Source organism: Crocodylus porosus, unplaced genomic scaffold (genome assembly GCF_001723895.1).
Source record: "Crocodylus porosus isolate Cpor-Errol unplaced genomic scaffold, CroPor_comp1, whole genome shotgun sequence".
Taxonomy (NCBI): Eukaryota; Metazoa; Chordata; order Crocodylia; family Crocodylidae; genus Crocodylus; species Crocodylus porosus.
The window spans coordinates 34,246,847-34,264,514 of record NW_017728910.1 but is presented as its reverse complement, the minus strand read 5'-3'; the positions used below and the strand labels follow the sequence as shown (position 1 = coordinate 34,264,514).

General features: G+C 42.0%; 1 protein-coding gene across 1 annotated transcript in view; it reads right to left on the bottom strand.

Moving 5' to 3' along the window:
• Positions 1–17,668, bottom strand: part of DNER (delta/notch like EGF repeat containing) — a 242,759-nt gene that overhangs the window by 64,161 nt on the left and 160,930 nt on the right. Inside the window, exon 8 of the mRNA XM_019532557.1 lies at positions 6,065–6,292. Within this exon, the coding sequence (XP_019388102.1) occupies positions 6,065–6,292 (228 nt within the window). The remainder of the gene's footprint in view (positions 1–6,064; positions 6,293–17,668) is intronic.

Here is a 17,668-nt window from a genome sequence, read left to right as displayed (position 1 = left end):
ATTCCATGGTAACTACATGTTGTAGGCACCTAGTACTGTGCCTCAAAACAAGAAGGCAGGGAAGAGGCAACAGCTTATTTGCCTCAAGTAAATGATTAGCCCAGAATAAACTGAAGTCACACAATACACACAGTGGTATAACTTATTCCAGTGTGGTTTTCTCTCTAATTTTTTCTGCAGTAATTCTATACCAGAGTCAAGTGAATTATACAAGTGTGAGGCTAAACAGCATGTCTGCTTTTTTTATTTTGCTATAAGTGTGTTGTATGTCCAAGTACTGAGTTACTAAATCCAGGGCAAAAATGAAAAACCAATAAAAGACTTTACAGAGATTTACATAGCAAATCTCAGAAATGCAGATTCTTTTTTAAATCCTGTACACAGCAGTTAACCAGCTCTTTGTTTCCAGAACCACACGTAAGGCCCATGGCTGTGAAGATTAAAATTTCTCTGTATGACTACTGTAACTTCCAATATGCCTTGAAATAATAAAGAATCCTGCAGATTTTCCTGTAGTCACTGACCTCCTCTAAAAAGGACTGCTTGCTGTTTAAAGAAATGCATTTTCCCCTAGAATTTAGAAAGAAGTTTACCTAGTGTCTGCAAGGCAGAGATGTTGGCTGATTTGGCATGTTTTCTTCTGTATCATGCAAAGCTTGAGTATGTCCCTAAGCAGATTCCAATTTGCAAAATTCCTAAAGCATATTTGTTTCTTATCAATAACAAAAGATACCTTTTGAGAACAGACATGCTGACATTTTACTACATAAATCTTTAGTTCTGGCATGCAACTTTAGTTGCACATCAAGACAAAAACTACTCAAAGATCAAAAGGCTTCTTGTGGCAATGAAACACTGATCACACAGAACCTGGCTCCCTTCTGAAGCTTTTCATCCCAGACGCTTCTATTTTCCCTGTTGGAATGCTTTTTCACCATGTCCTTCCTCTTGTTAACAAGCACTGGCCGGAAGAGCAGCAGTATTATGCTGGCCAGATAAGCTAAGCTGCTCACAGTGTACTGAATAGCCATTCTATTCAAGGGATGATGCTGTCAATTTGTCTGGCTCTTCCTATTGCTCTTTCTCACTACTATACTGGCTGCTGTTGAATTTCACACCCGTCCGCCCCCAGGAGGTAAAGGTCCAGATCAGAGCCTGGTACAGTGAACAGGCCAGGAAAAAAGATCTTCCAAGTTCAGGCCCCCTGAGTGGAGGAGAGAGAGGAGTGGCCTGCTTAACTTTAGCAGGTTGAAGACCAAGAAGGAGTCCATAACCAGCCTGAGAGATGGAGCAGGGGTAGAGTGCCAGTTGAAGGAGGGGATGCTGGAGATGGCAGCCTTCTACTGGGAGCTCTACACTGCATGCCTAGAGGACCCAGGGGCCATGCAGCAGTGCCTGCAAGAGCTCACCTGAACCCTCAGAAAGATGAGCAGGAGAAGCTGGAGAAGCAGTGGATGCTGGAGGAGATCGACAAGATCCTCTGCTGCTTCAAGAATGGTAAGATGCCTGGCCAGGAGTTTTACATGGCCTTCTGAGACCAGGTGGGTCCCAACCTGGAGGTCTTGCGAGAGCAACTGCAGGGGGCTGGGATGGGCCAGGGCCTCAAGACCCTTCTTGTCAACTCCAGAGGGGATCTGAAGAACTAGAGGCCCATTACCCTCCTCAGCTTTGAATATAAGATGCTGGCCAAAGTCTTGGCTGAGTGATTTCAATCTGTCCTAGGATCCATCATCCATTACGATCAGTTGTGTGCAGTGCTGAGGCACCAGATCCATAGTGCCCTGCTGCAGCTATGAGATGCACTCCAGCTTCAATCAGAGAGATAGCAGAAAGTTGCCATGCTGAACCTGGACCTTGAGAAGGCCTATGACCAAGTATCCCACTGGTTCCTCTTCGAGGCGCTGAAGAAGATGGGCATCCTTCCAAAGGTCATCAGCTGGTACAGGAATGGGAGCAGCAAGGTGCTGGTCAACAGGTTCCTGAGTGCACCAATATGGGACAGGCAGGGGTCCAACAGGGCTGCCCACTTTCCCCAATCCTTTTCATCTGCATGAAGATGCCCCTTGCCCAGTGGATCACGTAGGATCCCAGGATCAGTGGAGTCCTGATCGACAGTGGCAGTGGGAAAGAGACCAGGGTCCTGGCCTACATGGACAACCTCAGCATCTGTGCAGAGACAAGTGGTCAGTCAAAAGGGTGTAGAAGCATGCAGATCTACGAAGCAGTGGCAGGGACCAAGCTCACTTGTCTGGTGTTGGGCAAACTCAGGGACTTGTTGTCCCTGGGGTCTCTGTCCCTCATGAGGGGGGTCAAGATCCTTGGGGTGGACTTTGACCCTCAGTTGAGTGACTGGAAGGCATGGGAAAAGACAGAGGCCCAAGTGAAACAGTGGTTGGGACTGTGGCACACATGCCTCCTCTTCATGGGGGAGGGCAGGGCGGTGTCCATGTCGCTCATGAAGGTGGTTTTGCTACCAGTACTCCTGTACACAGCACTGTTACTCCCCCTGCCAAAGTATGTCACGCATAAAATCCAGAGGGGGCATCTTCTGGAGATCCAAATGGGAGGAGGAGGCAAGAAAGGCACTACACAAGACCAACTGGTAGAATGCCAGATGTCCTCCTCTTCCTCGGGGCAAGGTACATAAGCCAGATCTGCAAGCTGGTGACTGGGGCAGAAACAAAAACAGCCTGTTTAGGCAGATATTTCACAGGGCACCTGCTGAGAGAGTAGTGAGTTTACATGCTGCCCAATGGGATACCATGGACCACGGAGCACCTGCAATTCTACAAGGTTCTAGATGAGTTCTCAAGCAAGTATGACCTGCTCAAAGAAGCTCCTGCAACCATGACCAAACACAGAAAGATGCAGGAGGCAATTAGAGCCAGAGACACACTGTTGACCGTGGATCTGCAATCTGGCGATGGCTGCCAGGCTACATAAAAGCATCTTTTCCAGCTGTCCTTCCAGTTTCTCCCATCCCATGTAGTTGTGCTGACAGAAAAAGATACCAGGAATGAAAGTGTTAGTACTACCATCTCATCAAGCTTGTAGTTCTAGCAAATGAATTTGGAAAAACAACACCTGGCAAGTCCTCCTATCTGTAATCAAAAGGTATTTTTATTGAATACAGAAAAAATTAGCAACCTGATAGGATTTGTATTTTGCTCTTTATAAAATAGGATGTTAGCTATATTTAAATATGATTGCTCTTGTCACTCTTCAACAAGTTACCCAAATTAACCTGTTCTCATGGGCTTCCTCTATTATGCAAACTAAAAGCAAAGTAATTAAATGCTTCAGTAATGAAGACTGGAAAATCTGCCATCTTTACCTCTTGAAATGTAGAAATCATACTAGGTGCTGGGAAACAGCAGGATATTTGTCTAATATTAATGCCAATCACTAGTCCAGGGCTCACACTGAACACTAAATATACACAACTATTATGGGAGCAAATGATCTCATAAAGTTTGGTACCATTCACATATCCTAAATATCTGTGGCAGAAAGGCCTTCCTAAAAGCAAGTAACGGTGGAATTCAAGATAATCCCTTAAAAATTTTACTGTTCTAATGCTGTAAGCTTTGATTCCACTTGTTTATACTCATGTTCTCCAGGCAGTAAGTGAATCGTGGGGTGATGCTAGCATGGCATTTCTTTGCCTGCCATTTCCTAGCTTTATTTTTTTCTTCCCTCTGAGGGAAATTATGTAATTTCACAACATTACCAAATTCCTACTACAAGATTTCAACCATCTTCAGTTGGTTTATGAGCAACTATGTCATTTGTTGTCATTCAAAACCTTTTGTGACGGTTCAAATCCCTACCCTTGCCCCTCAGTCATAAAGATTACTACAAATATTTTCTAGCAATACTACGGTAATAGAGTCCATTCAAAATCTTCTATTTCTCAAAGCAAATGTTTCGTTCTACTGGAGAAATAATTCACCGGAGACAACTCAATATTCTCTGTTCCACTCCGAAAGACTGATATTCTGCAGATCAGCTGTATACAGATCTGCCCTGAATCAATATATCAAATAAATCTACATTGCCTTTAGGAAGTAACTATAGCTCATTCAAATTAGTGGCCAATCTTACAGCCTAGGCATCTCAAAAGAGAATTCACTTGTCAGGGAAAGTGGTCATTTCACCTGAAACAGTCAGCAATGCCTCTCCTTGCAAGAATGAACAGTCAGTCACAGGCCCAATCAAACCAAAATACCAGCTTTACAGCCCTAAATCTCATCTTGCCAATATCATTCTGTACAGCATCAGAGTACTAAGAACAGACTTCAAGTTTCTCACTCTGGAGATTTTATGGTATTATTTGGAGCAGAGGAAAAGCATCAAAACATCTAAAGCAGTAACACTCAAAGTGAAGGTTTATCCTGTAGTGCCTCTCATGGCATGTAAGAATTTCATTTGATGTATTTTTGCTACAATTACTGAAGTACCCAGAACTGTCAGACTATATAACAAACCTAAATAAGGAAGGCTAAATAGATGGACTATTGTTGATGGGATCCCTTCTTCTCTGCCAAACCAGGAAGGTAAGGGAAAAGAATAGAGGAGAACTTCCCGCCCTTCCACCCACACCCACACCCACACACACACACACACACAATTTTTCTAGAAGCCACAGAGCACTCCCAGCTGCTGCAGAGGTCATGCAGCTGATGGCATTGGTTTTTTTTCCACAACCCCTGACTCCCCACAAAGTTGGTGCCTGGGGCAGTTGCACCAGGCTTCCTGCCCTAGTTACTGAGAAGCCATATGAAGGAGAGCAAAGAACAGCTGTTATATTGAACAGAACTGCAGAGCACAGCTTGGCCATGTTGCATGTCATCCTACTGCACTAATACACATTGATGACAACATGGTAAAACAGCACAATAGTTCAGTATAAGATGTCACTCTGGCTCTTTTCATTGATTCTCTCATTTCTAGCTGAGCATATCATCCCTAAAACATTACTAGCTTACTATCTAAAGATGAAAGTAACAAGTCCATATGTCTGCTAGCAGGATTCCTCTGCAAAGAACCAAGGCTATCACTACCCACTTCCTGATCCACAAGAAAAAGGGCATTATGCTGAAATGTGAAAAACTGCTAACTGGGTTAAAATCATTTTGGAAACAAAAATAACATTGTTTTCTTTGTTGATATTGTTTCTCCCTTTACATTTTCAAATATAAAGCCTGGCTTATTACTATCTGTTAATGTGCACAATAATAAGCACTGATGAAGAGAAGAGATTTTTCTTTGCCTGCAAGTTTAACTCACAATAACACTGTATTTGAATTCTACTCTGAAATTGTTATAATTGCTGGACTGTTTAGTCTGCAATATGGGTATATCTGTATAACTGCCAAAACCAACAGGCACCAGCCCATCTACCCCTATAGTTTCATGCCCATCTGCAACTCCTAGATTTACACCTAACATTATAATAAAAGCATATATAGGCAAAAAGGAAAAAACCTCCTTTCCTCCAAGTAACCTCAAATTGTCATACTTTCTGTCTATATACTCCACGACAATTTTACTACCTGATCCTGCTATCAGTATTCACATGAGCAGTCCCACTGCAATTAATAAGTGGGGTTAACCTGTGTGAATATGGAGTGCAGGACTGGGGTCTTAAGGAAAAGATCATACTTTTCCCTAAGTTCCTGTGAGAGGTTTATATTTATTACTTCATATTTGCAGCCTTTCCCAATTAGTTGATTTCAAGCATTCTCGTTCCTTAAGTTTCCATTTTTCATTTATTATTTGATGCCTCATCTTTAAAAACTTCACCCTGCAAGCTATCGTTTTATAATACAGCTGTAAATATAAACCAAGCCATATGGAACTCAGTGTTTCGGTGCTTACCCCGCAATTTTTGATTATCCAAATGGAATGTGGAGATTCCTATCATTATTCTAAAGAGATAGAACATCTGCTCAATGTGTATTATATACTGAAAAGAAAAAAGGAAGTAATTTTAAACTATATATCGGAAGCTGTGTAAGAAGTATTAAAAGATTTACATAATGTGGAACTGCTTGGTACAAACCAGGAATACAGAGGCATTTATAACTGGTTCCAACACTGCGACAAATGCCATGTGCGCAAGGATTCAGAGCACAGAAGTCAATCAGCTGAGCACAGGTAGGTCCTGTGAATCCAGAACTACAACTGCAGGAGTAGTAGGTAAGCCTATCAGCATAGCAGGTCCCATTGTTCTTGCAGGGAGATGATGCACAGGGGTCAAGTTTTTCTTCACAAGATGATCCTAAGAATCCTGGTCAAAAAGGAGAGAGAACTACCATAAGTAAAAATTCTTGCATGAATACAATTCAATTCTAAAAATTCAACCTGGAACAACATCAACAGATACAGAGCTTAGTATTTTTTTTCATTCTGTGGAAGAAATACCAAAGCATGGATTACACAAAATTACACAAATTTACTAATGTTAGGAACTAATGTTATGCTATGTTATTTCATGTTATGTTATTTCATGTCTTAGGAACTGATGTTATGTTATTTCAACTCAGTACATAAAAAGTTTAATTTTTGTTATGGCAGAGCTTCAAAGACATTGGTAATATCATGAGGTGGCTTCCATCTCAAATGATTATATTATAAAGATACACAGGAAGATTTACCTTAGATAAAACAACTAATGCATATACACTATTGCCAGCTGTCATGATTTTTGGCATTGTTTTTATAGTCTAGGCTTATTTATAGTCTATATATTTATATATACACAAAAGAAAGAGCTAAGTTTTTCGCTTTCCTGAAGCGTAGACTTTAAGAGCAATGCCAAAAATCATGACAGTTGGCAACAGTGCATATGTAGTAAAAAGGTGCAACAGCTATGAATGCAATGGAGCCAAATTAAGCCCCAAATCTTAAACATATATTTTAACATAAAGTGTATGATAGGGGTATCTTGCACTCGGTGTATATGCAAGAGAAGTGTAACTTGCACCCTGAACTGTGAAAGTAATGGTATAATAGTATCAATCCTAAATAACCCCCAAATCCTAAATTGGAACCTTAAAAAGTCATGGAACTAATATAAAAATCCCATACTTTAAAAAAGAATTAATTTTGGAAGGTTTTATTTCTGGGAGGAAGAATTCTAAATAAAGCATAAAATATGGTGATAACTGCAAACAAAAGACTTGACAATATGCAGGGTGACAAGGTGGTGAAAGCAAATATTGTATAAAATAATACACCAGATTGCAACCTCAGTTGCACTAATGGAGACAGTGGAGTTAATCTGAATTTAAATCACTGCATGTTTGATCAGAAATTGTGTTGAATATAACTGGGTATCGGAGATGGAGAGTTTCTTTAATTAGCGTGCTCCTTTTAGTTACTTTTCCTGCCACACCTCTCATTTTGTGAAATTACTGCTCGCCACATATAAGAATGCTAAATATGTGTAAATAACAACTGTCTAACACTTACATCAGAGGTCAGCAATGTTTTCCAATGGGGCCAAGAAACAACCCAGCTTCGCTTGCAGGAGGGTGGGCACTAGAACTGGGCCACTTCTACCACTTTTCCCAGCTGCATCACAGCACAGGGAAAGACCTCTCTGATGAAGCCTCAGGTGCAGTGTAGGATGGGCAGAGCTTTCCTTAAACCAAAGGCCTGGGTGCTGCCTACAGCATGATGAAATGAGAGCAACCTGCTGCACCCTGCTGCCAAATGCTGCCAAAGCCACATCTGCTCTGAGCCACATCTGTGAGCCAGAACTGCTTCCCAGGCCTTAGGTTGCTGACCTGTGATTTAAACCCAGTTTAGCTGTCTTGTAAGTGGCCCAAAAGTTATAGTACTGTATTTTTAGTATCAGTAATGCAGCGCTTTTTAGTGAGGCCCAGCATTTCTGACAGATATACACTGAGAGCATAGGAAGAAGGTTTGGATCATCTTTCATGTTGTGTTGTTATTAATTTCTGTGTTAATAAAACCTAACTCTTAAAAGGAAGTGAATTCAGACATCTGCTCATAGAAGCATATGTATATAGAAACTCCACTGCTGAAATTAAGAAATCCACAAAAGCAGTGGAGACACAGTATTGCTAATGAATGACAGAACATTACAAAGAAGAAGAGAGAAAAAGTGTGTGTGTGTGTGTATATATGCCATAATAAAATTTGGAAGAAAAGAATTTTGAACAAGTTATAGTATACTAACTACGGACAAAACCATTTACAGTGTGGCTCTTGTGCCATAAAATAGGACAGGAAAGAAAACGACATGTGTTTTCTCCACTAAAAAAGGGACAAAAGATTAAAAGCTATATTCAAATTAAAATATGATCCCTTTTATATATCACTGCTTTCCAGGCTCTACACTTCTAGTCTCCCAAACAATGGAACAAATAGCCCTGATAAGACCAAAATATTCTAGATCATAGACTATCTCCTAAATCTTCCATATGCTGGCCATGGGAAAGAACAAATCAAAGACTGCAACACAGTAAACTGCTCAGACCCTTGCTCAGAATCACTAGACTACTTAACTACAGTATAATGTGTAAAACCAAGGCAGACTCTCACCAAATACAGGCCTGGTCACAGAAGCCAGTCTGAAACCAGATTATAGCCTGGGTAGGTAATATTGCAAAAGAGATGGTGGCACACATGCCCACAGATGTGAAGAAGAAAACAAGACAAAATACAGAAATTTTAAAAATGATTATTTCAGGCATCATCAGTTCCATCTCAAAAAGCAATGAGGAAAAATTTTAATGACTAATAATAAACAGACAGAGTGTCAGACCTCAGCATGCAAGTCCTATTGTAGGTTGGCTGAACAAGTGGGACACTCTTTTACTTAAATATTGATGACACTTTGTATAGCTCTTGCCATGCCACGGAAGTCTCAAATTAAGCTGAATTGATCATTTATGACTAATGCATGGTGTCAGTCTGTCAACTGGGAAAGTACAATTTTAACTGGAAATAGTGTAAAAAAAGGAGACATTTATCTCTCTAGATGGGATTTCTTATAAGACTGTGAAGGCTGTGATATGTACGTCCAGCTAGACCAAATACAATACATGTACTGTCATATCTTACTATTACTGATCATGGACAAATTAATTTTCTGAACAATGTCACTGCATCTTTCATCTACAGCTGGGTGATACTTTATCATGAACATGTTTAAATGAATGCTGACAGGAAGTGTTACTTCAAGGGCATTTTTACTAACTTTGAGTTTTTCCTTCTTTCCTTCTGTAATTAATCACAATTTAAAATGTAAGTAAAGGAAATCACAACTTACTGCATCTTAACAACGTTTTCAATAGACTTTGAAAGCAAAAGAACTCTGCTAAGCAAGTAATGGATCAAATTATATATTGAAGTGTAGCAATAAAAACCCTTACTCACTGGTATGTTCAAATTTTTACTTTATCAATGGATGTTCTTAAACAATGCAAGGCAAGAAGGTGTAGCGGCTTGAGCTCAAGGCTAGAAAGAAAGGAAGAAATTTGTAGTTGCGATCCGCTTGACCCCTATCCTGGTGTAAGACATTGTATAAATAAACACAGCCCAGTTATGCAAAAGTGACTACTAATTTTGGCCTAAATTGTATGCTTTAAGCCCAGTTCTCAGGTACTCTAATCTTTTATCCCTCCAATTTAGATCAGCATTTCTGATGCTATTTCTATAATCTCTCGTAACTGTATATATAGGTATGGGTGTTTATTACCTAAATTCTGCTCACATCCATTAGTGTCAATCACAACTATTATTATATTAAAATTATGTCAGATTTACACTGTGGTAACTGAAATCAAAATGGGTCCACATATTTAGAACATAGGCGCTCAAACTTCTGGCCTCCATGAGCCAAATGAGTAGTGCAGGGCCAGTCCATGGATCAAATGTGGCATGTAAGGTTGATGTGTGGTATCAGTCCATGGGTGTTAGCCCGTGTGCTGTCCCACAGGATGGCAGATTGTGGATAGGACACTAGATTCTATTACAAGTTTTGTGAGTCATTTCCTTCTTAGGAAAATGGAAAACAAAAGGGAAAGTGTTAATAGCTGCACCTCATAGTCAGGGATGCGTTGGAGGGGAACAGGGCTGCTGTTGATGGCGCCATCACTGCCACCCAGTGGTGTCAATGGCGGGGGGAGTGGCAAGCGTTGACCGCCTGCAGGTGCCGCCAACAGTGTAGGCAGCACTTTTTCATAGGGGGTGCAGCGGGGGAAAGCTGCAGACAGAGGGGGGCAAGTTGCAAAGACAAGCAAGATCACCCAGACTGGTGGGGAGATGCTTGCTTTGGATAGCCACCCCTTCTCCCTAGCTGAGTGGTCAGGGTTCAGGCGGCTCATAGTGCTTCTGGCCCCATCTCACAAAGTGCCTGCACACACTACCTTTAGCAAGACAGTGGTGCCCTCCCTTTATGAGGCATGCAGGAAGTACTTGAGGGAGGAGCTCCACAAGGCAGGGCCGCAGGTAGCCTTGCACTTCACCTCCAACATCTGGAGCAGCTGGGATGGTGATCATGCCTACCTTTCCCTCACAGGGCCCTGATGTGATCAGTCAGGCTGTTAGTGGGCTCTCCTCCAAACCGAGGTGCTGGATGAGTCCCACACAGAAACAGAGATGATGGGGCCATGAACCGCTTGGTGCAGAAGTGCCTCATTGGCCAGGCCGAGGTCACCCACAGGTTCATGGTCACCAACAATGGGGCCAATATGGTGAAAGCTGTCCATGATGCCAACTTTGTTGGCATCCGCTGTGTGGCACACAGGCTGCACCTCATAGTCAGGGACGCCTTGGAGGAGGACAGGGCTGCCAGTGATGGCACCACCACCCCTACTGCTACAAGCCAGATGATTTTGAAATGCAGGAAGGTGGCAGGCTACTTCCACCACAGCATCAAGGGGGGCAAGATGCTCCAGGAGAAACAGGCAAAGCTGAGCATCCCGCAGCACAAAATCATGCAGGATATGAAGACTCGGTGGAACTCCACATACCTGATGCTCAAAAGGCTGGTGGAGCAACAGAAGGCCATCCATGAGATAGCCTTGCTTGGGGAGATTGGGACCAGCAGCCCTCTAAACAGAGCTGAGTGGGGTACCATCTCCCAGATCTTGGTGGTCCTCAAGCCCTTCCTCAAGGCCACCAAGACCTTTAGTGTTGGCGATGCCCTCCTTAACCAGGTGATCCCCCTAGTGAGGGAACTTGAGAAACAAATGGCCTTTGTTAGGCTGAGGAAGTACCTGCAGTTGGTCCTGGATGGAAGGAATAGTAAAGAAGCCAGAGGCTGGCCTGGTGCACAATGCAGGCAAGAAAGCCAGTCAGTGAAAATGGAAATGGAGGTGTCAGGGGGTGAGGGACAGGCTGGTGTCAGGGGTGGGCAGGGAAGGGGGGATGTAGCAGTGTAGGTAAAAGTGCAGAGGTGCCTGGGGAGTCAGATGTCCAGCAGGTTGCAGTGTGTCAGAACGCCATTATCTAATCTATATTGAGTCCATGAGTTTCTGTACCTAAGAGGCTGATGAAGTGAAGCTCACAGGCCTGGCTGTGAAAAGTGGTTTGCATTGTAATTTGTCCCCTCTCGGGATCAGGCCTGGAGGCACAAGTGTTTTTTTGGTGCGGAATGTGCCCCCACAGGTAGTTGGGTTTTGTCGTCTTTGATAGATTTTGGTGTGCAGTTTGCGGTGGTACTGGAGATAGTTGGCAGGTTTTGTGTTTTGACTTGTAGGAAGTTGGCTTCAGTTCTGGTGATGAGGTTAGGTGCTTGTTTGAATGCAGAAACCACTTTTCAGAGATGGGCCTATGAACTGCACTTTATGAGCCTCCCAGGTAGCAGGTACAGAAACTCATGGACTCAATATAGATTAGATAGTGAAATTCTGACACACTGCAACCTGCCAGACATCTGACTCCCCAGGTACCTCTGCATTTTTACCCGCACTGCTACATCCTCCTTTCCCCCTCAACCCCCCACCCCAGCCTGTCCCTCACCCCCTGACACCTCCATTTCCACTTTCACTGATTGGCTTTCTTGCCTGCATTGTGGGCCAGGCCAGCCTCTGGCTTCTTTATTATTCTTTCCATCTAGGACCAACTGCAGGTACTTCCTCAGCCTGACAAAGGGTTATTCAACCTGAAAGCTTCTTTTTTTTTTTTTTTTTTTTTTTTTTTAAAGTATTCCCCTTTTTTTCATAATAAACATATAAGCATAAAAACAGAAGATAAGCCATCACACACCATGAGTAACATCATATGTCCAAAACAACACAACATTTTTACTTCTTGCTGTCAATTCCTTGATAAAAAGAAAGGCTCTGTGACAGTTTTGTTTGGGTACCTTTGATGCTGATGCTACTGGTGTTGAGCCAGCTAAGTTATTTTGACCTGCCATCGTTTACAGTGGTGGACCAGAACAAGGCTGTAGGGGAGGAGGAGACCTCATTGTGGCACACTGCTGTGTTGTGCAGAGGCCCCAGCACCAGTGAGGGTGCACCTGAACACAAGCATACACACACACACACACACACACACACACACACAGAGGCACACAGTGAGAGCACACCTTAACAGATACGTTAGAGAAAAAGCAGCTCCTACTTGAGAGGAAAGGAGGGCTCTCTGACAGTTTGGCTACCTGAGATACTGATGGTGCTACTGCTAGTGCTCAGTCAGTCACTAAGTTATTTTACCTGTTGTCATGTGAAGCGGTGGACTGGCATGAGACTGTAGGGGAGGAGGAGACCTCACTGGGGCACAGTACCATGTTGTGTAGAGGTCCCAGTGCCAGTGAGGGTGCACCTTCTCACACACACACACACACACACACACACACACAGTATCACCCACCCACATCACGTGTTTTGCCTGTTAGCAGCCAGAGGTGCAAGCCCCAGAAGCCGGACTCCCCCTGCACCTATCTCTTTGACAGCTTGCAGGCTTCGTGGCCTGGCAGGGCCTAGCATCCAGGCCTGAAGTAGGTTTTTTTCACCCCCCTGCACCCTAAGAGAGAGAGAGTCTCACAAGTACCCATGTCATGAGTTTTGCCTGTTAGCAGCCAGAGGTGCAGGGCCCCAGAACCCAGACTCCGCCTGCCCCTCTCTCCTTGACAGCTGGCAGGCTTTGTGGTTGCAGCAGGGCCTAGCAGGCCTGCAGTTTTCACACACACACACACACACACACACACACACACACAGTGTCACCTATGTCACGAGTTTTGCTTGTCAGCAGCTTGAGGTGCAGTTTCCCAGAAACCCCTGCACCTATCTCCTTGAAATGTGGCAGACTTTGTGACCTCAGCAAGAGATACCATCCCTGCAGTTTTCACCCCACTGTGGCTTAACACACACATGTGACATGAGTTTTGCTTTCAGGAATTTGAGATGCAGTTTCCCAGAAACCCTGCACCCACCACCTTGAAACTTGTCAGGCTTCATGCTCTCAGCAGAGGCTACCACACCAATGAGTTTCATCCAAAACCAACAAAGTTATAGATACTTCATTGATTCCCTATTATACTCTATGGCTGAATCTCTGAATCATCTCTGAATTGGCTCCAAAGCTTTGGAGCCGTTTCAGCTGAATCGAAGTGGAAAACCAGTTTGGAGCTCTGAATCAAATCGCCGGCCTCCAAATTGGCTGAGTCTGGATCCAAATTGAATAGTTCCCTATTCGCACAGGCCTACTGACTTCTTCTGTGTTGTGGTTAATAATCTCTATCTAACTTCTTCTGTGTTGTGTTTAGTCTGTATGTGTGTGTAACTGTAACTAATAATAACTATATATAATCTCTTCTTCTTCTATGACTGTCTGACTTCTTCTGTGTTGTGTTTAATAATATCTGACTACTTCTTCTATGATGTATGTGTGTGAGTGCATGTAATGTTTGTGCTTTCCTGCACAGCGATGGATCACACTGCCAGGAAAAACACAGCTTTCTTTTTAAAAAGTATGTGGCGGGGGGAAACAAAAACAAGAGCTCAGAGGGATTTTAAGGCATATCCTAACCATCAATATGGACATAACCTTAACTTTAGACATCATCAACTTTTAGCCCAGCAACTGACCTGACCTGACTTTTTGGAAGAAAGATTGTTTCTCAGAGAGTCACTATGTAAGGTGTGATAGTTGATGTTTTATAGATGGAAGTCAGCTACCTGAACTGCAGCTAACAACAAATGGGGGAAAAGAGCAAATATGCGCTCAGGGCACACGGTAATGTCTAACACCTCACACAGCATGTACTGGAGTGATTCACTCTGGGAATTAACACAATACATATTGGTGTGGCAAGGATTAAAAAGGAAAATCCACGATTGCCTGGCATAATCCAGACAAAATGAATGTCTTGATTACTGTTAAACATTCCAAAACCACAGATACTTTTGACAAAGGTTAAACAGGCCTCCACAAAATAAAGCACAAGCCATCTTTTCTCACATCTTCATGATTCTTACCCTGACCAAACTCTATCTCTACTGGTTTTATCTTAAAACCTTTATTTACCAGTAAAAACATGAGAAACAAGTATATTACAAAAAATAAATGAAAAAGTTAATATTCGGATGTGAACTGAGCAAAAATTACATAAAAAAGCAAAAACTGGGTTTCTCAGCTTTACATTTATTTGCAGATAAATGTCCCCTGAATTTTTGAGCAGTTATATGGCACAAAGGAAGCACTGAGGATAGGTATATTATTGGTATAACAAAGACATGATTAATGTTGGAAAACGATGGGGATTTAAAATATCAGAGTGTAGAATTTCCCGAAGGCAAAGACTAAAACAGGAAGCAAAGTGGGACAGTAATTTGAGGAAAAAATTGTATTGCTTAAAGATGGGGTAAAAATATTAGCTTTCATATACATTAGATCATTTGGCTAGAATGTACAATAACATTTAGCTATTATCCTTGTAAGGCAGTGAAGGAAAGAAGATCAGGAAATGTTTTCAAAGGTAAGAGAACTTTGGAAGAAGACCAGAAGTCTGATCATGCGGCTGGGGGTGATGGGATTTTAATTACTTGGCTACTAACTAAGTAGGTAATTTTCTGAGGTAGTACACAATTGCTTTTTATGTTGTCTGTTGAACAACCAGGTTGTCTGGAAATTATGTTAGATCCAATCCTAAAAAATGCTAAATGTGATCAGTGGATTTGGTAAACAGTGAGGACTAACAATTACAAAATCGTCAGATTTGCGAAATACATGGATAAACATGTAAAGAAACAAAATAAATCCTTTACATTTTTCTTATGGGAAGCTGTGTTAGGAGGAAATAAAAATGCCTTGTGGAACTGTGACTAGAATTTTGTAAAAGAAAAGATGCCCATCAGAGGGAAATGAAAATTAATGCAGATGGAATTGTAAGACTTCAACTGAAATTCATCCTAGTTAAGTGTAAACATTTAAGGGGCAACAGAGGCCAAACTTGCTCAAGCATTAAAAAGGAGAAGAACTCTCTTAAACAGAGAAACAGTCTGGCAAGATACAAGGTAAAATGATAATTAGATTAGTAAAAAAAAAGTGTGACAGCTGAGTTGCAATAAGAATTTTAATTAACAATAAAGTGTTCTTTAAATATATTCAGTGTCTTTTGCAATATTAAAAAGTTTACTGCATTCCAGAATTACCAGATACTTTGGGAAATCACATGTAAACAATAGGTGCATACCACACTTAGATAAAATCGAGATAGCAGATGGAGTTATTAAGAGCAAGCATACAGAAGTTGCAATCATCTTTGCTAGCTGAATTAGAGAAAAGTTTCTTACCTGGATATGAAAGTCCAGAAAAGTGAAAACAAATATCTTGTGCCACAACTGACATTTTTCTCTGTCTAGCAAAAGTCATTGCTCTATTTATTCATTCTGTTAGTCAATTAAAATTCATGAAACTAATGTGCATTTTCTTTACTTGTTATGCCTATCATCTCATACCAATCACAATCTATCCTTTTCTATTATCCGTCAAGCTGCATTTTTTAATTTGTACCATAAAAACCACACTAAAAGCTTTCTTAAATTTGCCATTTCCCTTATGTGAGTTGCCATTATAGGTTATGCACATAGAACTTACAAACAGAATCTACTAACATCGCAAAATATTCCTAATATACACTGCTAGTAAAATAAAGTTGATCTGTGCAGCATCTGATGAAGCCAGCTGCTTATGAAAACTTATGCTATGCACCTTTGATTTAGATAGCCTATAAAAGTGGTGGCTCAACCTTTTGGCCCCATGAGACAGATGGGTGGTGCAGAACCTCTGTGGGTTGGATCAGGCTGTCTGCAAGCCAGATTTGGCTGTTGAGCCCAGCACCTTCCCCTCCTGCCCTCTGTGTGCCGGCAGTGGGTTCCATGGGGCTAGCACTGCCTCTGCACAGCCCTATGTGCTGGGATCTTGTGCCAGATCCACTGCACAGGACCTGGGGCTCCCCATGGGTCAAGAAATTTGGCATTGGGAAGCAGTGCCACTGCCATCCTGCCACCAAATTTCTGGGCTAGATGACATGGTGCTGCAGGCCAAAGGTTGAGCACCCTTGGTCTATAAGGTGCAAATCTATCCTGTTGTTTGCACTAAAAAGCCATATCAGACTTCTTCTTGATAATAAATTTGTTTTCTCTTTCAGGGGTGTTAATAACACCCATTAAAGCCTGGCTATTTTACAAAAATTTGTTATTATGCAAAAACATGGGCAAGAGTCCATCATTTGCCTCTTAAAATAAGAATTTGGGGGGTTTTGTTTTGTTTTTTACACAAAACAGAACTGGAACTGAAAAGCTGTTAAATTCTAGTGCTTTTTCTACATAAAAATCCAGTCATTTGTTTTGTTTTCACAAAGCAACAATAGAAGCATGAAGGGCTTGTTTTTTTGTTCATGTTTTACTATTATTTTACAACAGTACATGTTTTTAAACAGATCTACTTCTGGCCAAAATAGGAAGCACCTTTGAGCAGAATATTTTAGCATCGTCTGAAAAAAAACAGTTACTAACCAATAAAAATTGACCAATAAATATTGACTGCACTGTGGTATCATTTCACTAAAAATAAACAGCCATACTAGGTCATATCTGTGGGAGTAAATAAGCTTGCCCTCAGGCTGGAAGGGCATTCTAGCCCTGGCTGGGGAGAAAGAAGGACTCCCAGACAGGCCATAGTGGTGGCCCCTGGTGGGTAATGATTTCTTTTTCTTTCTCTTTTTCCCCTGCCATAGGATCCAGAAGGGGTAAAGGGTTTCAGTTCATGTTGAGTTGGTTTGCAAGCACTTTGTACTTTAATTTGAAGCATTTTTGTTTGTTTGAACTGTAGGACCAGGAGAAGCTGTGAGGGGAGGTGAAGCCACACTGCAGGTACCTGAAAGTGCCCTGCAAGAATACCCCCTTGCTGAAGAGGGGGTCATACACAAGAAGCAAGAGAGAAGAGGAGGAAGGATTTGAGAAAATTATCCAGGTGCACATCTGTGAGGGGCAAGCAGGGGAGTGTATGCTTAGGGGCAGCCAACATGGGTTCATTAGACACAGGTCCTGTCAGACCAACCTGGTGGCTTTCTATGACCAGGTCACAAGATCCTTGGATGCAGGTGTTGGGGTGCACATAGTCTTTCAGGACTTTAGGAAGGCCTTCAACACTGTCTCTCACCCCATTCTTGTTAAAAAAT